The 24,000-nt window shown below is 38.3% G+C and overlaps 2 protein-coding genes and 1 non-coding gene across 3 annotated transcripts; 1 reads left to right on the forward strand and 2 right to left on the reverse strand.

The window, feature by feature from the left end:
• Positions 1–8,695: 8,695 nt before the first annotated feature.
• Positions 8,696–10,857, forward strand: LOC141602624 (peamaclein-like). The gene is made up of 4 exons (XM_074422828.1): positions 8,696–8,818; positions 8,905–8,961; positions 9,854–9,896; positions 10,468–10,857. The coding sequence occupies exons 1-4, from the start codon at positions 8,762–8,764 to the stop codon at positions 10,650–10,652; spliced, it is 342 nt and encodes a 113-aa protein (XP_074278929.1). The 5' UTR covers positions 8,696–8,761; the 3' UTR covers positions 10,653–10,857.
• Positions 10,858–11,017: 160 nt separating this feature from the next.
• On the reverse strand, positions 11,018–11,101 carry TRNAL-CAA (transfer RNA leucine (anticodon CAA)). The gene has a single exon. It is a non-coding gene; the product is annotated as a tRNA-Leu (tRNA).
• Positions 11,102–11,706: 605 nt separating this feature from the next.
• On the reverse strand, positions 11,707–15,793 carry LOC141609145 (uncharacterized protein At5g50100, chloroplastic). The gene is made up of 8 exons (XM_074428332.1): positions 15,503–15,793; positions 14,759–14,904; positions 14,066–14,176; positions 13,691–13,747; positions 12,831–12,896; positions 12,678–12,738; positions 12,122–12,165; positions 11,707–11,989 (listed from the first exon to the last, which is right to left on the reverse strand). Exons 1-8 carry the CDS (start codon positions 15,654–15,656, stop codon positions 11,951–11,953), a joined length of 678 nt encoding a protein of 225 aa, XP_074284433.1. The 5' UTR covers positions 15,657–15,793; the 3' UTR covers positions 11,707–11,950.
• Between the last annotated feature and the right edge of the window lie 8,207 nt (positions 15,794–24,000).

A 24,000-nucleotide genomic window follows, 5' to 3' on the forward strand; every position in this document is an offset into this window, starting at 1 on the left:
GACCACCTTAGCATATAGAGGTACTACCATCTTGGTTTCCCGAGCCAGTATGCATCATAGTTACCATAATGAAACAAGTTTAATACTCCCTCCTATTCGGGGTTTTCTTCCCCTTTGATGTGGGCACAAGATTTTAGGAGATGATTAAAGAATGAATAAAGCAAGATGGTGGGGTCTGTGAATTGGAGAGATGAATGAATAATTAGGAATTAAATAAGGAATTGTGAGTTAGGTGGGGTTTGGTGATAGGAGAGAGGGATGAATAAAATAAGAGTAAAAGTTGGGTGGGGTTTGGTAATATGAGAGTGAGATAAATAAAATAAGAGTAAAAGTTTCCAAAATAAGAAAGGAGAAGAAAACCTGAATAATCCGTTTAAGGAAATAGGGAAGAAAATAGTGAATAGGAGGGAGTAATTAACTTTAAAGAAAAACAAAATACAAGTCTCAAAACCCAAGCATCATACAACAAAACCAAAAGATGATAGTATCTAAACTCAGCGTAAACTAGAACTACAAAACATGTGATGACTCTGCCCCGTCCATATCCCGCGAGCTACATCCACATTCAAAACCTGCTAATTAAGCTAACTGCTCACCATCCCCGAATGGATCACCACAGTTTTAAAAACAATAAACGGGGTCAGTCAACTGTACAACCAAAATAAGAACTCACAATAACACAATCCAATCAAACTGTATCCAAACCATCCTCCAAACTCCAACAGTCGCCAGTAACCGACTACACACCGAAATGTGTAGCCCTGCCACGTTCTCATTGCAATGGGAAACTCACACCGCCAGTGGGGACTACAGCCTTACCACCTAAGCCCCGCTCATCGCAACGAGCGAAACTAGATCGTTAATGTGCACATCCCCCTTGTGACGGGAGCTACAAGAGGCGAACATGGGGTTGTATCCATCTCACAAAAATGGTCCCACAATAACAGCCGATCAACAAAACAATCTCCACCACAATGATAAACATGCCAAACAATCAACCACAATCAAATCTTATAATCAATTGTACAACCAACTGAGTAGGGAAACCCTACCTTTTCGGCGTTTTCGCAATCCAAGCACACACAAGTAACCGCATTAGCAATCCTCCATGAAACTGTCACCTACAAATAATAATCACATACAATTACTAACTACGCCTCAATTAACCGATCGAGTATGTCCAATTACCAAATTCCCCAGTTTTCCAAAATTAGGGTTTACTTAACTATAAGAATAACAATAAATCAACAAGGATAAGATACTAACTACTGCGATTGACACGGAATAAGATGCTAAAACTCAAGATCTAACAACCTTCGCCTTGAAGATGATTAGAATGATTAGAGAGGCAGTGTACGTAGTTTATGTTTGAGAAAAGTGATTAAGATATGATTAGAAACTGTTAACACGCCTTTATATACTTCTCTAATTATTTTAATCAAAACCGCGGAAAATAAACGTAACAAACCGGGCACTCGGTCGAGTACCAGACATACTCGATCAAGTACACCCTACTCGACCGAGTGTCCCCAACTCGGCAGTGCACCCAAGTCAGAAGCCTGACTAAACACACCCGATGACACAATAAACCCATCCCGTATTGCATCAATAACAGAACAGATATGTTTCCAATGCCAGCCACTCTCACTGGCAGCAGTATAATCAGACCAATGCCTCCCTTTGAAATATAGGTGATGCACCCATTGAACCCAAAGTTTATCAGCCTTAACAACAATCCACCACACAACCTTACTAATAACAGCCATATTCCACACATGACCCTTCCTCAAACCCAATCCACCCTCTTCTTTAGGTAAACAGATCTTATCCCACGCTAAGAGAGGACTCTACTATACTCAGAACTCCTCTCCCACGGAAAATTCCTACATATAGCATCCACTATATTCACCACACACTTGGGTAGGATAAAAATAGAGGCCCAATAATTATACATAGACAGAACGGCCTTCACCAGAGTAAGTCTGCCTGCATATGATAACTTTTTGGCACCAAGAGACCTAATACTGTCAACTATCTAATCAATAAGAGCAGTACAGTCCTTATTCCTCAATCTATCACTGACTGTCCCTCAACAAAACCAGATACTGATAAAATTTCATTCTTCAGTTGCTGAGTCCTACCATTAAAATAAGCACAAGACTTCATAGAATTCATCTTAAGGCCAGAAGCAAGTGATAATGCAGAGAAAGCCCTAAGAAGCAGCAGAATAGAGGCTCTCCTTTACAGAACATTAATAGATCATCAGCAAATATTAAGTGGGTTAGTTTCAATGGTTTGCATAAAGGATGAAATTTGAAAGGCAATTTTTCCACAACATATTCCAGAATCCTACTCAAATACTCTATACATAGAGTAAAAAGTAGGGGAGATACAGAATCTCCTTGTCTGAGTCCCCTCTTGCCAGGAAAGAACCCAAACATTACACCATTTTAAGAGATTGAAAAGGAAGCTGTGGTAACACAAAGCATGATCATATCTCGAAAGTGAGCAGAGCCAACAATATTTCTTCAATAAACTTCCAACTCACAGAGTCATAAGCCTTCATCAAGTCAATTTTAAACATACACCTTGGGGAGCAGCTCTGCCTATTATATAACTGTACTAAGTCTTAGCAAATAAGTATGTTCTCCACAATGCTCCTACCTTGTATAAAGCCTCCTTGATGCAGACTAACCAGATCAGGTAGCACAACACCAAGACTTGTACTCAATAATTTAGAGATGGTCTTATATAACACATTACACCATGCTATAGGCCAAAACTGAGAGACATTACCAGGCAGCTTGCATTTAGGTATCAGAGTCAAAACAGTGGCATTGAGCTGCTTGAGCATTTTTTTTTTTTCTGAAAAATATCCAAGTTGGGTGTGGAGCCTATCCCACTCCATGAATCCTTAAAACATTTACTAGAAAAGCCATCAGGCCCAGGAGCTTTATTATCTGGAATTGAGAAGATGGTTCTACCTAGTCTTCTGCCTTTTAGCTTCTTCAAAAAAAATTGTGTTGCCTTCGGCCTTCATTATTGTGAGCAATTTACCTTCAAACGATATGCGATCCTTTTCACACTCGCACATGTTAGGCTCCACACCCAACTTCAAACATAGTCTCCTTTCGAGACCTAAACTGAGTCTTCTTACACGGATTCCATAGAACATAAATTGCTCGATTAAATAGACTTTTTTTTCATCTAACTTTGTGAAGCCCTTGTCTTCACTTTGTGACGCTCTTCTCGTCACCGTCTTGTTGGTGCACATTATCACCAACTTTCATTTGGGGCACTTCTCTCCCAATCCGATAATTATCGATGGAGTCCTTCTCTCCACCGTTTCATTATGGTGCACTTCTCACCATAAATATGTGAAGCACATATCTTCACAAAAATAGGGTAGAGCCATTTTTCTCTACCAAACTCGATAGAGCACTTCTGATCTCTATCTCTCAATGGTGCTAGTTTCACCATTTTTTTCATTTCTCGTTGTAACTTTTCTCACCATTTTTTTGTTTCATTTTTTAAAAAAATTCACTCACCTTCTCTCTCAAATTTTTTTCAATGCGGAAATAAATCGGTACAAGGGCTGCGTGGCTCACTTGTAACTCAAACAAAAAATGTGTGATTTTTTTTTCTTTTGCTCTCACCATTTTTTTCTGATCGGCCCATTTTGGGAATCGAACCTGGCTACTTGAGCAAAGGTAACAATCTTGTCTACCTTCTCAACTCAAGAAGCTCTGATACCAAATTATCGTTAAAAAATAGAATCACTGCGCCGCATCAGAAGCATGTAAAACAAAGTTGCAAGTTTCATAAATATTACGCAGCGATCGAAAATGCTTTAGACGTGTTTCATCGAATGAAATTGATGGTGATGTAGGTGAAGAACAGGTAGCACTAACAGGACTTGAAATTAGTGATTGTGGACTTTCAGGAGATGATGAGCTGCCATTAAAAAACTATCAGATGAATTGTTGCCACTTCCAGGTTGTGGATGTTCATGTCAGGAATTGCAACTGACGATGTTGGTGCTACTGCCTTATCACTTTTCCAAACCCATATTTCCGCCTCACTGAACTCCACTTCATTAGTCAGAATAACTTTTCGATTTTCAGGGTCAAATAACTTATACACCAATGACTCAGAATCGTACCTTATGAAAATAAGCTTCTTTTTCTCTGTATCATTCTAGGCTTCGAGCTAGTGGACAATTTATAAGCAATACAACCAAAAACTTTCAAGTGGCTTACCTTAGGCTTCTTACGACTCCAAGCTCAAGTCTGATAGACTCAAAGATATGAGAGGAGAGTGAAATATATGGAGACGTTTTGCTTGTAAACGAACTCATTTAATTTCCAAAATACAAAAGCTATTTATAAGCCTCCTATAAACTAAACACTAAACCTTGATCTACCACTAAACACAAAACCGTGAACTAAGTCCTAATTATTAGGAATCCATTAACTACTAGCATAATTATAGCAAACTAACATTGACTCTATTTTGGATCATAATTCCAACAATATATAGTCTCCTTAGTCTAATGCGTCCATCATTCATTAGCAAACCTAATGGGTATTTACACTTAAATAATAGACTGACCCGTATTTTTTAAGACGTAAATAAGCCCGTATTTAATACACCGTAGTGGATCATCACTTTATATTTTCGGCTAACCTTAACTGATTTAAAATGAGTCTCACATATGAAGGGTGTGAAGAAACTCATATTAACTCACACGTCAGTGTCCCACATGTATAAAAAAGGACATGTGAGGGACTACTCCATCAATCTATTGTAAATTAATTTTGGAGTAGAATCTTTTTGGACTTATAAAACAAACTACGAGTATCTTTCTTTTATTTCACAAAATCTCATTGAAGACGGCACGTATCCGTCACTTTGGAGTGACGGAAACCATTTCCTCTCACAAATGACCCAAATATAGGAGAGAGGGAAGCACATGGGAGTGCCCCACCTTGTCCCCCCTATCCGTTTTATGAGTGACATTACCCGTCACTTGCCCCGACCCGTATTCAGTTAGACTAACTGCTTTTATTTAGGTACAACCAAGACCCATTTGCATCATTTAACAAAGTAAAAAAAACACGGCCTAATTTAAGATACACGAGTATATCAACTTTCAGTCCGCCTAATTTAAGATACAAGAGTTGATTCCCAAGCATATGATCAAGTTAGAGGTGATCATGGGCCGACCTATCCGGGCTTGGATCGGGCCGAAATAATAAAAAAAATGACCTATATATGTGGGTTGGGCCGGGTCAGGCCAAATGTGCGGGACTATTTAGCGAGCCCAAGCCTAAATGGGCTTTTTGGGCCTTAAAAGTATGTTATAAAATTAATACTTTTACCTACTTACTTTATAAAATCGTACAAAATATGACGAAGCGCATATAAATTATTATCTAAAAATAAAATAAAATAAAATAAAGATAACTATCGGCACATTATAATGCTTAATCATGTCTAATAGATATGATATATGTTATGTAAACATCACTTTTAAATGTCAATAAATATATACATGAGTTTGTAAAGAGTTATTTATAATTTTAACGCTACTTAAACAAATTTCATAAGAAAAAATATTCTTTTATTAATTAATATGGGCTGGGCCGGGCCAAAATTTGGGCCAAACGCTTGGCCTAAACCCGGCCCAAATATACTTTGGGACTTTTTTAGGCCGGCCATGGGCTTTTTGGGCCAAAATATAAGGCTCAATTCTCAAGCCCTTCAAAAAAGCGGGTTGGGTCGGACCGGGCCAATAGACTTGGGCCATTTAATCACCTCTCGATCAAGTAGAGGAAGTGACGCATAGACACATGCATGGTTGCGTTGTTGTCGCACAATCGAAATATGCATCTAATTATTCAAAGAATTGTGGAGGTGACAAGTTTCTTTTAATGAGCATGCCCTACAAATTAACCACGTAAACATGACAAACGTACGTATGTGGCATTTTGGTTTTTTACGGGTGGTGTATATTCAATAAAAATAGTGTCTTGTGTTCAATTGGATTATTGTTAATGAATGGTAAATGTACAACAATGTAATTGGATGATCAAATTATCTACTAAAAACATTTTCAACATAAAAAGGTAAACAAATGAAGGAAATGCTCTCGAACAAAATATTTGTATGTAACTTTAAAATCAAATGAATTGAATATTTCTTTGATGTCATCTTATAAATAATAAGTACGCAAATATTTGCATGCAGTTATAAGGCTCCCGACTGGAGTCCATGCTGGTGCATCGGTTGTACGTAGCATGCACAATTCCATCACTCCATCAGCAAAGCATTAACTCGATCTCTAGTTTTTATCTACAGAGATTGTGCTGTATATAAGGCATGCAAGATGAACACGTATAAGCTTAGCCTCGTGTATCGGAGTATAATTTTGTTTCTTATAGACCATCATTTCAGTAGTACGTAATTATTGCATGAGACAACCGCTTCTGTTAAATTCAACAACGGGTCTGGGTCGCATTCAAACTGAGGAGAAAGAGTCCACAACAACAGGCCCAAGAGGGTTCCACTCTAAAACCAATTGGCAATAGAGGGAGTAGCCCCTTGCCTTATAAAGTGTTAATTCTTCTCATCTTTTATCAATATGGGACAACCCTCACATGTGGAACTTTGGGTTTCTTCACGGCTTCCGCTATGTAAAAGAGAATCCCCAATCCCCAATAAATTAAAAGATTAGGAATTGTTTAACTTTTTTCCGTTCATTTGATTGATTAAAAAGTGGGCTCCTATTGAAAATAATCTTTTAATTGTTCACACAATTAATTGACACACAATTTCGTCAAATGGTGAATAAAATCTTTCACACACATTTGATTTACACAAAGTGGGTCATACTAAATAAAATCAAAAAAATAACATACTGACTCATATGTTAAGAAGATTTAAGTATCTATCTAAATTATTTTACAATAATATCTTATAGTTTCATATTTTAAAATAGAAAAAAAAACAAAAAAAAAAACAAGGATTATATACTATAAAATTATACTGGTATAACTTTATTATTGCGGTATATCCTATAAAAAACAAGTACATCCTATAATATACTATGAAATTATATACTACAAAATTATCACTCTAAATATTGATTGATGAACGATTTATATAAATAAATAATCTAAAAAATACCGTGCTTGAGCACATGATCGATTTATATAAATAAATAACCTAAAAAATACCGTACTTTAGCACGAGATCTTAACTAGTTTCTTTATTAACCATAAATAAATAGCGTTTTTATAAAAAAAGGAGTATCTTACGGTATAAGCAGTTAATGTATTATACAACTGGTTGTATATACAACTTATTTAATGTAGTTGAGCTTTGTTATAAAGTTATCGAGCTCTACTAACAAAATTATCGAGTTATGATACAAAGTTATTGAGCTTATAACTGATCAAAAGTGGACTTGGGCAGGACACGGGCCGGGCCCAACTGATAAAAAAGTGTCCGACAGGCCCTATTTCATAGCCCAGCCCGCTAAGCGGGCCAATTTCCACTGTCCATACCCGCCCACTTCAAGAAAGCGGGTCGGCCGCGGGCCTGACTTAAACTAAATACAAAAAATAGCGTTTCTATTAAAACACGAGTTTGTTATCGCTACCTCCCACTAAAACATAACAATTGTCTAAAAAAGCTTGTCCTTAATAAACACAAATTCTTGTTTACATCCGTTGTAAACAAGAATAATTTACAACGGAGGTATAAATTCATCCCAACCAACACTTTTTTTCGGGGTGATAGGGTGATACACCCCTTCGTTATAATTTACAACGGTTATAAGCAAGATTAATTGATAAATAAAATATACTAAATTTCAAAAGAGAAGTTTACTAGATTTTGGAAAAAACACGAGCTTGGCAATGTTCTCCTACAAATATCAAAAGTTCATTTTTGCCTTGGTCTTTATGTGGTATTGTTGGCGGTTACATACATTCCCGTGTAAATACTTAAAAGGTATTATCTTTATACGACAATCTCGTTAGCATGTCCATTATTCTCGGCAAATCTTTATACGACAAGTGTAAATACCGACAATCTCCCACTTATACGTAAGGCATTAGTATTCATTTGCGCTACCTAATTGGTTTAGAGTGTACAAATTATTAATGAAATGAGCAGAGAACGGCGGATGGCGGAGGACTGAGAGTTTAAGGACTTTTGTGAGGTTACTTTTAATAGCAGGCGTAACGGGCTGTCCATGGGCAATTTTGTTTAGTCCAAGTCCGTCTATTTATTCTAGCGGGCCTAGTTTTCTTGTCCATTACCCGTTTATTTTTTTTTATTTTTCTTGTCCAAGCCCGCTATTTTGGCGGGCCAAACGGGCCGGCCCGCAATTGATCAGCTCTAATTGAGCTTAACAGAATAATTATTAAGCTCAATAACTTCATAAAAATAGCTCAATAAAATTGTAAAATAGCTCAACAACTTTGTGTAAAAGCTCAACAACTTTGAGGCGGGTTATGTAATGCTACTATATAACTGGTTGTAGAATAGTATTTGTGCGGTATAAAACGGTCTTATATTTTCTATAATTTGTATAATATGTACGAGGTTGAACAGGCCCCACAAAGTGCGAGTTCAACATTTGTCGAAATAATGAGTCCCCTAAATTCACATAAATACAGAGCTACTATTCACACACATACAGACATACTCTTGTTTCCTCAAGCTCTAAATACATAACAATATTACAATAACAATGGAGGGACGTGGCTGCTTCCTCATCATAATATTTGTGTTTTTTTGCTTTTCTCAGGTCCAATTACATACATACACACTCTTTTTATTCAATTATATATTAGTTACTTGTTATTTATGGAGTATATGTTATTATGCATGTAGGTCTTATCCGATTTTGATTTTGAAGCAGATGAAGACCTTCCTTATAATCTACACCAGGTTATTTTTTCTGTATATACAAAATCGATACAAAATCGATAGATTGCTTTGCAAAATGTTCAAACTTCAAACTATGTTCATTAGCTCACCTTTTATCACCTAATTTCACCAATTATGTTTTTTGATCACCTCTAAGTATGGAGAGGTATCCAAAAATAATAAAGACCAGTGTAAGGCAGTGTTACACAAGTATATAGTAAAATAGTTTTTTCTAGTAACTACTTTTCCCACTAATAATTTTGTCATGTTCGTATCATTTTTTCGTTATATTTGTGGAAAACGGACTTACACAAGACCAAGTGTCCCAAAATACTTAGTTTTCATTCAATAGCCACAGGGTGATCATTATTTGTATTTAATACTCCATTCTATTCTAGATAAACCTCCCTATTTATGGGGCACTAGAATTAAGGAAATTGATTAAAATAAGGTAAAGTATTGTAGTGGGGTTATGTAAGTGGAGAGAGGGAAGGTATTGTGGGGTATTATTGTTGGTGGGGTGATTAAAATAAGTATTGTTATGGGGTAGGTTGATTAAAATAAGTATTGTTGTGGGGGTGAGGTGATTAGAATAAGTATCACACTTTATTAAATAAGCAAATATGGAAAGTATTGTGAATAGATGAAAAAGGAACGGGGAAATATTATGTAGAATAGGAGGGAGTAGATTCATTTTACGCAATTTATGTCTAAGGCGGCTTAAAATAATACAAATTGAGTCTCTATCCTTGGTCTCTATCCTTTGAAGTCAAGTTTAAGATGAAGCATTCACATTATTTACAGATTCTTGATCAAACATGACCTTTATATACCTTGTCCAAATCTATAAATTACATGGTCATATATTTAGTGATCCAATTAAGTTGATGTGTATCTTGTGTGAAATTTTCAGGTAACGGTACGAGGGGGGAATAGAAGACTCATGCAGTCCATAGGTACGGAATTTAAACTAGACGTATGGTTCATATATGCTTATAGAAGGAAGCTATCTCTATGGGCGGTCCGGATTAAAATATGAGAAAATTTTAGATGAAACACTACCAAACACGTAGAGGGCCAATTGCCACCGGTGAAAAAGGTTCCAGTTTCATGCAAAATCGCCGAAAATATAGCAAGTTTTGGAAAAAAGAAACAAGAAATGTTTTAAGAGGCAAAATTCAAATTTCAATTGCCAAAGGGTCGTGCGCTAGCCCACCACTCTTAATCCCTTGTTCATGATTGCTTTATGGACATTTCAATTCATAGATGTTGAAAGTTCACTTCAACAAATTAAAAATAGCATTCAAGCAAGACATAATAATTATCTATCACAACTTGTCGAACCCTTATAAAGCGAATAACGGCCTCAAAAATACCTTGTGCAAGTCATTTATTGTTATCATGCAATGATTTTATAAAAGAGCGGCCAACTGATTATTTATGGTTGCTCTGGCTTTCCGGGGTAAATTACTAGTTTCTCTCATTAAAGTAGTTAAATAATTAACTTGTTTGTGATATTTGGTGAAGATTGCCAAGGGTTATGTGGGGTTAGGTGTGGAAGACACTCAAGGCCGAACATGTGCTTGAGAGCATGTGGAACATGCTGCATGAGGTGCAAGTGTGTGCCGCCGGGTACCTATGGCAACCGAGAGGCCTGCGGTGTGTGCTACACTGACATGACCACCCATGGCAACAAGACCAAGTGCCCTTAGACCATAATACAAGATTATACTATATAACTATATATGCTACTACCATAATTTCTCTCTTTTAGTTTGTATTCCTGTAATAAGCGGATTACCAATGTGTTGGTTACTGCTATGTGTATCCCTGTATGTATATGTATTTGTTACTAGTAAGACTATTAGTAATGTACTCCGTATATGTTTGCATTTAATTTCGTAAGTTGAATTCATATGGTGCTACACTGGCTACTTCTTAGTTTATCTTACTAGATTTGTCAAGTGATAAAAACATTATCAGTTTGTTTGTTTAATGATGAAGATAAAATAATCCATAAACCATCGGCATCAATATAGGTTGCGTTGTTATGTTTTGGTTGGAAGGCGTAAAAAAGTGTCAGAAGTGGAATTTGAACCCACGCCCTCTTTCGAAGACCAGAACTTGAGTCTGGCGCCTTAGACCACTCGGCCATCCTGACATCTTGTTAGCTATTGTGGCGTTTGATAATATATAACCTCTAAATTGTCATTTATACCCTAAATTGAATCTACATAATTACATGCCTACACGGGCAAGATTACCTGAGCCACTGTAAATGTTGGAAGTTCGGACAAAAATATCCCTATGCTCCTTTCTACAAGACAATTCCCCAACACTTGCAACTTTATCTATCAATGCTTCTTCCTCTTTCTCGCAAGAAATCAAGAGATATGGACTATCAAATCACAATTCCTAAATGATCTCATTTGTGGAGACAGAGCCTTTCTTCATCCCTAACTTCTTGCAAGACAATAACAGAGTACAATACCGAGTCCAGGGATGTGGTACTTGATTCAGATTTCATGCGTTGAACTACATAACAGTAACAATGCTCATTCCATGGGTCAGGTTTGGACCCATAGAATGAGCATTGTTACTGTTATAAATAGTAACAATGCTCATTCCATGGGTCAGGTTTGGACCCATAGAATGAGCATTGTTACTGTTATAAATAGTAACAATGCTCATTCCATGGGTCACGTTTGCTAGCACCAGCTCCAACATGAATTAAAAGAATGCAGCTAAAATAATTACACACATTACTACAGCATGAGCAACAGCTCTATATAAACTTTTGTTTCACATCGCAGTATTTTCAGTTTAGTAACAAGTATCTAAAAGTTCACACGTGGATCTACGTTGTACTCTGTAATTCTGTATCATACTTTGGTAGTATATGCTGTATATGAATGAATAGATGCCTAATTATTTCCAACGATGATTATATCCCACTGTGAGAATGGCTTGGTCGAGAAGCTAGCTATTATATCCTGCAATGCTTGGAAAATCACATTTTACAGGTATTGCTGTCATTACACACTTCACCCTGTACATGAAACAAGTTCACCAAATGTCATTATATAGTTAGCCTGATCAGATTGTTCAAAGTTGCTGAATGATAAAATCATGCATACAAAAGCATAGAAAATGAACATATTTATCCGGCAGAATTTCAAACCTTTTTACTTCTTGATTTAAGGATCTCGTCCATCGGTGGCCTGCCTGAAACAACAAAAAATATAATAAAGCCACCATTACAGCGTGTAATTGGGATATAAGCGGTTTTACAAAGGAGACAAACACTAACTACCAATCCTTCACTTATAATGTTTTGTTTCTGTGAATTGTGCAACATCTCGCCAAATTATTTTACCACATGGTAATATATGTAACATCCAGAACTGTAGTAACTTTAGCTTCTGCTCAACAACCCAATTGAGACTTCATTAAAACAAACTGAGATTCGTAGATCACTTTTCCTAACCCTTGTTTGGATGCAGCGATGAAGGATAGGAGGCAGCCAATTCACCCTTGCTGAGTTAGCAAACTGGATAAAAGGGAAATGGAGGAAACAATTTTCCATCCTAGAAGATTAATTAGGAATCCTCCAACATGCGAAAGATTTTGAAGGAAAATGACATTCCCCCTCTCCTCCCCTTCTCTCTGATTATTATATCCACACAAAGGGTAAGGTGTCAGGATGGCATGTCTCAACTTGGTTTATTAAGTAGTACCTGTAATCTGAAGACGATATTTTGCCCATACTCCATAAACTGCATCAGCTATACTTGCAACCTGAGTACAAATAGTTCCAAGTCATAAGACTCATAACTAACAGAGCATTTCAAAGAGAATATGGAACAAGTCTGCTGAGAAAAATGACTTACAGGCTCGTATTTTGTAATAGCATAGACCCATCCAAGTCCAACAGCTTCATACAGTTTCCTAAAAGCCTACGACCAATTTGTCAGTACGAAAAGATTTTTCTTACAGATAAACTAGCGGCTATTATAACAATGAACAGTAGAATAAATAAAGATAAAGATCATAATCAACCGTTAATAGCTACACAAATATCAGGCTACAAACTCCGAAATAGCCAACTTTATTGTCTTTAACCAGAATTTGAAGGGGAATTTTTTTGTGTTTTTTGTCTTACAGTTTCCAGATTTCGAGTAGCAATTGCTACCTGTGAAGGAATCCAACCTATATAAGATGTCACATGTGAGTGTGCCACATTAAGGAAGGAGAGAGAATCGCACACTTCAAAAATCCAAGGAGCTACTCCTATTTTTGCCAATTGGTTTTAGGAAAAAAACTCCTTGGACTTGTGAAGTAGACTCTCTCTTTTCCCGATGAGGATGGACCAAAGTCATATATATGTGTAACACTAGTACACATACCCTCTGCAACATAGCATCCCCTTCCATGGACCTACGTCGTATTAAAAGCCTAAGAGGTCGGATGAATGCAACCCTACATATGCTTTGATCAGGAAATAAACTTTCACATCACCATTAAACAAAATCCAAACCCAGAAGTTTACACATTAACTGCGCATCTGTCTCTGTGTTAGAACTTGTCTCTGTGACTATTATTATTATTATAATTATTATTTATTCAATCATTAAAAATCTATTGATAGAAAACACAGAGAAATCAAAGAAAGTGATAAAAAAAATACAAAGGCTGAATAATTACATCCTTAACAGTAAGCTTAACAGTAAGAAGTTCCTTAAAATAATACCTCAACATCTTTTACGACAGTTCCATCAGAGAGAATCGCATGAATTCTTCCCATTGCCTACAAATATAAAACAACAATGATCAAGCAGAAGCTAGACATCATGTTGAAGACAGCGAAATCAAATACAAGCTCGGATTTTTCCTGATATAGTTTCAAAGCACAATACACGCTCTCCTAGGGGAAGAGTACATGCAAAGGCGTTGAAAAAACGCGCAATCGACTGTTACTGTAGTATGGTTTTGTTGACTTACATTAAAGTGATGCATTGCAATTTAAAAGAGTTGAAAGGCCAGATTACTTAAGATCATGGTAATAGACACATACAAATAGAAAAGCACAAAACTTGTTGAATATACTGCCAGAGAAGAAGATTACGGTTGTGTAGTCAAGGCCTTGATTATCGTCAGGTGAATAATCCGCTGAGCTTATATCAACGAACTGGATAGCGCCATCATACTTCTCATTCCTCTCTTTTAACATATTCACCTGACCATCCAACCCAACAAAATTAAGTGATTTAGAAGTACTAGTAACTAATCAACATCCATATGACACAAATTATAGCAGTTGTGCTTAGGTAGTGGAAACAACAATCCTAATTCCCAAGTAAGAATCTGACCAGTACACGACTAACGACTTAACCAATAGCCATAAATGATTATCTGTGTCGCAGGAATTTGTAAACAATTGCCAATAAATCTTTCAATTTCTGATTGAGCCAAAGGGTCAGTACTATTTCGGCTATAGAGTTTGAAGTATGATAGATGAAGCTTAGTTAAACTATGTGAGCTTCTTGTAAGATGATCTATTAGCCAATAAATGCAATTCTCAAGGAAAGTTGATTATTGGTCATCCACATTTGAACACCCTTACTATGCCATAGTCAGAGCTTTCGAGGCACAAAGTTGATATTGTTAACGTTCATATTGAGTGACCAATAATATTAAAATTGATACATTCAACGCATTTGAATTAACAAGACAAGATGCGACATAAAATGGGAAAATGGGATAGTGATGAAATGGACACAAAATGCGATATTCGAGACAAATAGATAAAATGCATTACCTCCCTCATACAAAGTGGGCAATCTCCATCATAAAGCATTTTAACTTGCCAATTTAGAGCACCTTGTTGCTTTTGTTTATCATCTTTCTTAGGTGCAATAGGATCCACAGTTGTCCCTTGAACCGCACGAATGGAATATCTAAAGCCTGTAAATTAGACAATGAGTAGCAAACCCAACCAGTAACCATTCAAATATTAGTACTCTACTCATATTTTTTAGTGCCAACAATACAAGGACTCAAGGAGAATAGTAAATTTGTTGGAGTATAAATCCACTTGTGAGTCCCACATCGGTGAAAAAGAGAGAGATTGTCTATCTTATAAGGCCAAGGGGTGTTTCTCCCATTGCCAATTGGTTTTGGGAGATAAGAGCATTCTTGGGCTTGTGAGTTAGACTTCTCTCCTCCACCGCGGGTAAGGCCAGACCCATCTCGTGTTTATTAAAATTCGAACCAAAACCAATGTTCACATCACCTCGTCTTAGCCACTAGACTAAGATCTATTCGATACCAACAGTAAAGACTCGCTATTCTTTGGATTTCTAGCATAATGGTACATACTATATATAGCAAAGTGGCTGAATAAATGGTATCGCTTTTTGTATAGAAAAAACATCAGTTGATCGATATAATTGGAGATACAATTTCATTATATATGATACAAACAAAATTACGTAAACAATCAACCTCAATGTTAATTGATTTAAAAAAAGGAATATAAAGAATTACTGGTATCATTTATTACCTGGTCTAGTTAAATGATTAGGAAATGAAGGGTGAGAATGAAGGAAGGGCTTTGTAGTGGTAAAAACTGATGTTGCTGTAATTGCACCAAGGTTTGCACGTCTTCCTAACGAAACTGCACTTCTTAACGCCATTGTTTTACCCTGGAGAAACATTTGGAAAATTCGTTTCGCTTAGAAACTGTTTGATTTTCTAGAGGTAGTTAATGTTCGTGGTTTCAGGTACGTGGCAATTATTGGACCGCTCAGGAGTTCAGGGTCAAAGACGCACAGGCCACAACCCTCACATACTCGAGCAAAACCAGATATTCTAAATCCGGTTTTAGCATTCTTGAATTTTTTGTTCCGATCAGAATAAACCGGATATCCAATATTTCGGTATCCAAATATCTGGATATTCGGTTTTTAAAATTCGGATCCGATCCGATTTTAAAACAAAAAAATTAACGGTTTTAAATTTTCAATGATGGCTTTTAGTGTTTCCAATTTGACATTTTTCTTTCACAACTAAAAAAAATGATCCGTCAAAGAAATGAAATTAGCTCGACTGAAAATCAACTAATATTTTGGGAAAGGAAATTATAAAATCAACAAGAGAGAGAGAGTGGATGGACTAAAACTTGAAAGACTCGATTTTTGGACGAAATAAAACTCGAAAACAGGCTGCCAATATGCTCGAAGTTGAGTGAAAATGCATATGACTTGAACCAAGCACAAAGCCAATATTCAAGCCTAAGAGTTAATCGAAACACAAAGCAAAGAATTCACTCAACTCCAAGCACTTAGCAATGGAGGGCCTTTTAGCACTAAGCAAAGATTAAAGTAGAAAACTTCGTTTTCAAACTTGAGTTTTTGGCTTAATCAAATCTGAATGTTCTCATTAGGGTTGCTTGGTTTATATAGACCAAGGCAATACAATCTTAGCCATCCAAATTACATCCAAGGGCCACAAATGGTCTGCAAAATAAGACAAAAAAACGGCCAAAAGGCCTTACAAATCTAAAATGATAAAGCATAAAGTAGATGAGCTAATGAGGACAACCATCCTTGTTTGCTTGCTCTTGCTTATTTAATTATAGGGTGGACTTCTTGGGGCTCCACATGGACCGTATGGAAGAGTAATAAGTCCCAAATGACAGCAAAAAGAATCCATAGAGATTGCTTAATTAAAAGAGTAAGGTTGAAAGCGACACTGTACTTACTCCTTTGAAATAGCACCAATGTGATAGTTTGGAAGTGTCCTTAAGCTAACTTTTGATAGGATCATTTTCAGGCCACAAGTTCTTAGACAAAAATGTTCAAGACTCTCCCAAGTTATAATATTGACCGGTGATTGCATGACTTAGGCCGTGGTTGAGGCCTTGGACCTCAAATTTGAAGCAGGTCCAAAACCGGGCGAGGACGGGGCTGTTAGTGTTGCTTGTTTCATTCCACTCTATCCCTCTTGAAAAAGATTTGTCCTCAAATCCTCGACATTGTCATCTTCAATGTCTTCATAGTAAGGATTCAAATCACCAATATTGAAAGTGCCATGAACTCCATATTCTCCGGGAAGATTAACCTTGTATGCATTTGACCCGATTTTTTCATGAACTTCGAATGGGCCATCGGCTCTAGGCATGAGCTTCTTCTTCTTTTTTTTTTTTTTTTTTTTCTGGAAATCTCTCCTTTCTCAAGTGTATCCATACAAGATATCCGGGCTCCAAGCCTTTGGCTTGCTTAGAACCCTTAGACCTTACCTTATAAGCTTCATTACTCTTCTCGATTTGCCTCTTAACTTGAGCATGGATATGGAGCATTTGTTCAACTCGTTTCTTAGCATCATAATCAATTGAACTCCTTTTGATGGGTGCCAAATCAGTAAGCATCAAAGGGTTTGTGCCATAGACATCATCAAATGGTGACTTTCTCGTGGCCGTGGAGGGTGCTCGATTGAAGACAAACACGGCTTGAGCTAGTTTGAGGTCCCAATCTTTCAATGACTTAGCAACCGTGTATCTAAGGATCCTCCCCAAGGTCTTGTTGGTAGTCTCCATTTTCCCATCAGTTTGAGGGTGATGGGAGGTGCTAAATAAGAGCCTTGTCTTGAGCAGCTTCCATAATGTTCTCCAAAAATGACTCATGAACTTTGAATCCTTATCCGAGACAATGGACTTAGGAACACCATGGAGCTTGACCACTTCTTTGAAATAGAGCTCGGCCACACTAGTTGCATCTTTGATTTTCTTGCAAGGAATAAAGTAAGCCATTTTGCTAAACCTATCCATAACCACCATGATTGAATCCTTCCCCCTTTGGTAAAACAACAATGAAATCCATGCTTATGTCTTCCCATGGCTGATTTGTGATGGGTAGAGAAGTGTAAGGGCCGTTTGGAAGTAAGACTTCGATCGTTGGCAAGGAGCACACCTCTTGATCACATCTTGAACATCCCCAAGCATCTTAGGCCAATAGAATTTCTCTTGGAGTATGTCATAGATTTTTTGGATGCCAAAGTGCCTGCCAAGACCAATTGAATGCACTTCTCGTACCAACAAGCTTCTATAAGGCCCCCTAGGCGCACACAACCGGTTTCTAAGAAGTAAGAACCTATTTTGAACCAAGTAATTGCTTCCAACTTTGATTCGGCCAGCTTGGAGTAATTCCCATTCTTCTTTAAAATCCGGATCCTCAACATATAACTTTTTCATGCATTCAAACCCAAGTACCCTTTGCTCCATGAAACTCAACATGATGAATCTCCTAGACAAAGCATCGACAACTACATTGTTTTTCCCTTCTATGTACTTGCTAGAAAAGTTGAAGGATTTTAGGAACTCCACCTATTTAGCATGCCTATGATTGAGCTTGTGTTGACCATTATTGTATTTGAGAGCCTCATAATCCGAATGGAGCATAAATGGTCATGGTTTCAAGTAGTGGCTCAAATGGGTTAAGGCTCGAACAATGGCATATAACTCCTTATCATAGGTTGAATAGTTGAGCTTGGCATCACTTAATTTCTTACTAAAGTAAGCAATGGGTTTGCGTTCTTGTAAGAGGACATCCCATATACTAATACCACTAGCATAACATTCTACTTCAAACAATTTATTGAAGTTTTGTAAAGCAAGAATAAAAGACTCACAAAGCAGCCTCTTGATGGCATTGAAGGAGCTCTCGGCCTTATCATTCCACTTGAACTCCCCTTTCTTCATACACTCGGTTATGGGAGCCGTGATGATGCTGATATATTTGATAAACCTCCTATTGAAAGAGGCTAACCCATGGAAGCTCCTCACATCCGTGATATTCCTTGGAGTAGGCCATGTTTTGATGGCCTTAACCTTCTTTAGATCAACTAGAATGCCCCGGTTAGAGATGATAAAGCCCAAGAATTGGACTTCATTTTGCATAAAAGAAACCTTCTGTAGCTTTCCATACAACTTGTGCCCCCTAGAGGTTTTAAACAATACTTGCAAATGCTTGAGGTGCTCTTATTTGGAAGGACTATAGACCAAGATATCATTGAGGTAAACCACTACAAATTTGCCCAAGTGAGACCTAAGCACCTCGGTCATCAATCTTATGAAGGTGCTTGGTGCATTAGAGAGACCAAAGGGAATCACAAGTATAACAACCCGACCCACCACGGTCGTAACACAACCCCAATAAGATGGGTGTGTAGTTTTGGGCCCGTTTTGTCCTCACTTAAGCCCAAAAGCACAAGGCCTTGCTACTAAGTGGTGGGTGGAATCCCTTATAAACATATCACAACCTCCTCAATTCTCCGATGTGGGACAACTTTACTCTCAATAACTTGGGGTGTTACAATCTCCCCCACTTAAAGAACACAACGTCCACGTTGTGGCTCAAACTTGACCACAACAAAGCCCAGAATCCTCCCCCGCTAGGTGGGTGACCCGAGTACTCCCGACCACAGGCTCACCACACGGTCGCAGGGTCGCTCTGATACCATTTATAACAACCCGACCCACCACGGTCGTAACACAACCCCAATAAGATGGGTGTGTAGTTTTGGGCCCGTTTTGTCCTCACTTAAGCCCAAAAGCACAAGGCCTTGTTACTAAGTGGCGGGTGGAATCCCTTATAAACATATCACAACCTCCTCAATTCTCCGATGTGGGACAACTTTGCTCTCAATAACTTGGGGTGTTACAACAAGCCACTCATATTGTAATACCCGGCATTTGTGGGACCCGTACTTAGACCTTGGGACGCGTGAGAGGACCTTTAGACCGATAAGAGATCACTCGGGAGGGAAGAATAGCCTTACACTAGACCTGGACTAGACCGAGTGGTGTGGCTGCGGATCGAGTGGGTCTACTCGGTCGAGTGAAGGGTCCACTCGAGTGAGTGGAGTGCTACTCAGCCGAGTGAGTCCACTAAACCGAGTGGACTCGGCACTCGGTCGAGTGACGCGGTTTTCAGAACACGGGATTAATCCCCTTTCTCCCCTAACCCTAAAATCATTTCCACCTTCCTCCTTATCTCTCCAAGCTCTCTCCCCTCTCTTTAAACCCTCACAAATACCTCCTACTTGGGATTTAAGCTTGGATTAGAAGATCTACCACCTTCTTCTTTATCTCCTTCACCTAGTAAGTAAAGATCTCCCCTTTTCTAGTCTTTTTTTTTTTTGGTAAATGTAAAAATATATTGAGAAAACAAGAACCAAATACATCAACAGTTAGAGCTGAATTGAACATCAGCCAGCCATGGAACTAATTACAAATTACATAAGCTTCTCAAGCCAACTACGGTCTCTCCTAGACATTGTGCCCTTGCTTTGTTGTTGAATTTTTGTTCGAACTTCAAACTGTATCATTTTCAGACAGCCTGCAGGTGCTTGGATTTGCAATTCATGTCTGCTGCCATTTCGTTGCCTCCAAATATGGTAAGTAACAGCATTCAGAATGCTATTAATGATTCCCACTTTCAGTCTAGACAGTCTAGCATTCCTCCTCCAATCTTGGTCTCTAGTTTCAGGCAAGCAGAAACCAGTCCATTCACGAATCAAAGACAAAACTGCCTTACTGTACTGACATTTAAAAAACAGATGCTGTAGGGTTTCTTCCTCACTTCCACAGAAGCAGCAGAGATTATCACTAGCAATGTTGAGTCTAAAAAGCTTGTCCTTTTAAACCCTAACTTTTGAGGGAATTCGTCATGGGTAATTAATTAGCAATTAGTATGTGTATTTCAGGTAATAATAAAGGGCTTTGTAGTATATATTAGTATAGGATGTATTGTGATAGTTATCATGTGATTTGTATAGGATGAGACGCTTCCTTGAGACGGTTTCGGTCCGGATTCGAGTAGCTTGAGGAGATTGCAAAAAGTTAGGTTAATCCTACTTGGTTTCAATAATGTGAGGTTGTTTATGTTGATGTTGTAGTTAGTCTTGCATAATTAGGGTATTTTCATTATAACATGTTAGTGGTAATCACATCATTAAGAGAATAATTATGATATGTTAGTTGTGGTTCATGCATTGGTCAATATCACATATGTTGGAGTTGTTGTTGTTGTTTTTTTGGTTGTTGTTGTTGTTGTTGTTGCTGTTGTTGTTGTCGTTGTTGTTGTTGTTTTTGTTGTTGTTATTGTTGTTGTTGTTGTTGTTGTTGTTGTTGTTGTTGTTGTTGTTGTTGTTGTTGTTGTTGTTGGAGACATAAGACGGTTGGGAGACCGTCTTACGCTTAAGTCGCCTTTCAACATCCTAAACATTTCAAGAGACGATTAGAGGTTACGTGCTTTGCTTCTCTCTCATTATTGGCAAATCCCTAAGCTAAGTTCGTCGGATAATCTTGTTCTTTACACCGTTGTGATCATCGTGTTAGGGGTAAGTTCCTTGTATAATTTATGTTATGTTTCGTTGAGTTTATTTAAACCCTAATTGGGTATTGTTGGGGGTTTTGGGTGATTCGTATGGTTGTGGTGGTAATTGTATGTATGCATGTTATAGGAGGAGGATTCGTAGAGGAGAGTTTCTGATTAGCTGCTAGTTCGTCTGTGGTGATTGCTATCTCAGGTAGGGTTTTCCCTACTCATTATTGGTTACATAGTATTGTTGGTAATTGTTGTTGTTGTTGTTGTTGTTGTTGTTGTTGTTGTTGTTGTTGTTGTTGTTGTTGTTGTTGTTGTTGTTGTTGTTGTTGTTGTTGTTGTTGTTGTTGTTGTGGTTGTTGTTTATTTATCGTATTGGAATTGGTTTCTGGTAATTGTTGATTGTGCAAGGTGATTGTATTGTAACTGTCTGTGATCTTCGAGGTGCGTCCCTGGCTGAGTGGAGTCACTTGCGGGAGTGACTTCACGCCCTTGATTCGCCTTCTGTGGAACGCGCCACAGAAGGGATGTGCACATTAATGAATATGGGTTTATCGCTCGGATGAGATGAGCGGGGCTTAGGTGGGAACGGCTGCGGTCCCCCACTGGCGGCGAGGAGTACTTGTTGCGATGAGTACTCTGGCAGGGCTACACACTTTAGTGTGTAGTCAGGTGTGTGGAGATGAATTGGAGTTGTGGAGATTGAGTTGTACTGATTGAGTTGTTTGTAATATTGTTTCATTGCAGCTGTTGTTTTATGTAATCAGTACTGACCCCGTTTAATTATTTTAAAAACTGTTGTGATCTATTCGGGGGTGGTGAGCAGTTGTTGAGCAGGTATGATGGCTTACGCGAGGGATAGCTGGGATGGAGTCATCGCATGTCGTAGAGTCTTCCGCTGTGTCATAAACTAGTTGCTTTTAGTCGTTTGGATTTGAGAACATTTGTATTTCTTTTATCAGTTTTTGGATTTGATTTGTATCACTTAAACTATATTATTATTTAAGTACGTTTCGTTATTGTCCATTTGATTATCATTGCCTCGGGTAACCGAGATGGTAGCGTTCTCATACCTTAAGTGGTTCTGGTAAGGCACTTGGAGTATGGGGGTGTTACAAAGTGGTATCAGAGCGACGATCTTGAAACCTGTAACCAATGAACCTAATGAACATAGGGAGTCAAACTAAAATGAACCCGGGTAGGAGTTGTTAGGAGCTAATGCAAAGACTTAGGAGACGTCCTAAAGTCACGAACTCACCCTACAACTTTGAACCGGTCACTTTGGGATGTGAGTCGGGATCGCTATGTGTTTACCATGTGTGTTATGTATCTATATAGTAATGTGTTGCATGAATTATGGATGCATGCATGTGGAGGATGGGAGTTGTGGGGTGAAGGATGATGATGATATGAATATATATATGTCGTTGATTGAATACGTGAATTGCATGATAGTTGATTTATAACATGGCTTATTAGAAACATGGAAGGGAAGTTATTGTTGTTTGCGTATATAAAGAGATATAATATATATATGTTTGTTTGTCGTTTTGCACAAAGTATAGTTGGTTGGAAAGTGTTGAGATAAGCATGCGGGTAGTATACGAGTCAACATGACTCGATCGAGTGGGGGCACTCGATCGAGTAGGCGAGTGACTCGATCGAGTGGGTATAACTTGATCGAGTAGGTAGTTCTTCGTTTCTGGGCAGTAGTCTGTTTTTGGGCACTCGATCGAGTAGGATGGGCACTCGATCGAACGAGGTCAACTCGATCGAGTAAGGAGGTGGCTCGATCGAGTACGTTTTTGGGTGATTTCTGGTCAGATTATGGAGTCGAGGCACTCGATCGAGTAAGTGGGCAACTCGATCGAGTGGGTTGTGGCACTCGATCGAGTAGGTGCTATACAGGTCGTTTTCGTGTTTTGAGATATGGGATGTGTGTTCATGTCTACCTTTCCTTATATAGTTCCAAGATGCCGCTGAAGAGAACCGCGTTGTATGCCAGGGCAGAGAACATGAGTGTAGATGAGATTGTTAAGATGTTGGAGCACCAAGATGCTCTTACTGAGGCTTTAAAGAAAGTTGGGAAAGATAAAGCGGCTGGGCCAGATCACTCCAAGATAAGTATACATATAGCGAGGTTTAATCCTAAGGAGTACATGGGAACTGGGGCGCCAATTCTGCTGGATAATTGGCATAGAGAGATGGAGAACATACTCAATCTGGTGCATTGCCCAGAAGAACTTCGAGTGGAACATGCTGCGTTCTACTTGAGGGAAGCAGCTAGTGAGTGGTGGGATAAGGTTAAGGTGAGTGCTCTAGACTTATATGTGAAACAGGGGTTACCTGCTATACCATGGGATGAGTTTAAGAGAGCTATGAGGCGAGAGTTTGTACCGAAGCATGTGCGTAGTAAGTTGAGAGAGGAGTTTGATGACTTTAAGATGACTTCTGACATGACAGTTGCTAAGTACTACCATAAGTTCAACGAAAAATCTAGGTACGCAGAGGACATGGGGCTGAGCCAAGAGAACTTGGCATTGAGATTCGAGAAGGGGTTGACACCCAAGATCATGGAGAAGTTGCCAGTAGGGGTCCTGACAGACGTTAAGGAAGTGTATGAGCGTGCCGGGAGAGCTTAGAGGTTAGTAAAGATGACCAAGGAGAACCGGGAGAG

Source organism: Silene latifolia, chromosome 1 (assembly GCF_048544455.1).
Source record: "Silene latifolia isolate original U9 population chromosome 1, ASM4854445v1, whole genome shotgun sequence".
Lineage (NCBI taxonomy): Eukaryota > Viridiplantae > Streptophyta > Magnoliopsida > Caryophyllales > Caryophyllaceae > Silene > Silene latifolia.

Bases quoted from the DNA above. Each gene is read 5' to 3' on its own strand.
- LOC141602624 (XM_074422828.1), top strand. From the start codon at position 8,762: ATGGAGGGACGTGGCTGCTTCCTCATCATAATATTTGTGTTTTTTTGC. The intron at 8,819-8,904 runs GTCCAATTACAT...TTATGCATGTAG, and splicing joins TGTTTTTTTGCTTTTCTCAG to GTCTTATCCGATTTTGATTT. The intron at 9,897-10,467 runs GTACGGAATTTA...TATTTGGTGAAG, and splicing joins AAGACTCATGCAGTCCATAG to ATTGCCAAGGGTTATGTGGG.
- LOC141609145 (XM_074428332.1), bottom strand. From the start codon at position 15,656: ATGTTTCTCCAGGGTAAAACAATGGCGTTAAGAAGTGCAGTTTCGTTA. The intron at 14,905-15,502 runs GTAATAAATGAT...TCTAATTTACAG, and splicing joins TAATCATTTAACTAGACCAG to GCTTTAGATATTCCATTCGT. The intron at 14,177-14,758 runs GTAATGCATTTT...TTGGATGGTCAG, and splicing joins GCCCACTTTGTATGAGGGAG to GTGAATATGTTAAAAGAGAG.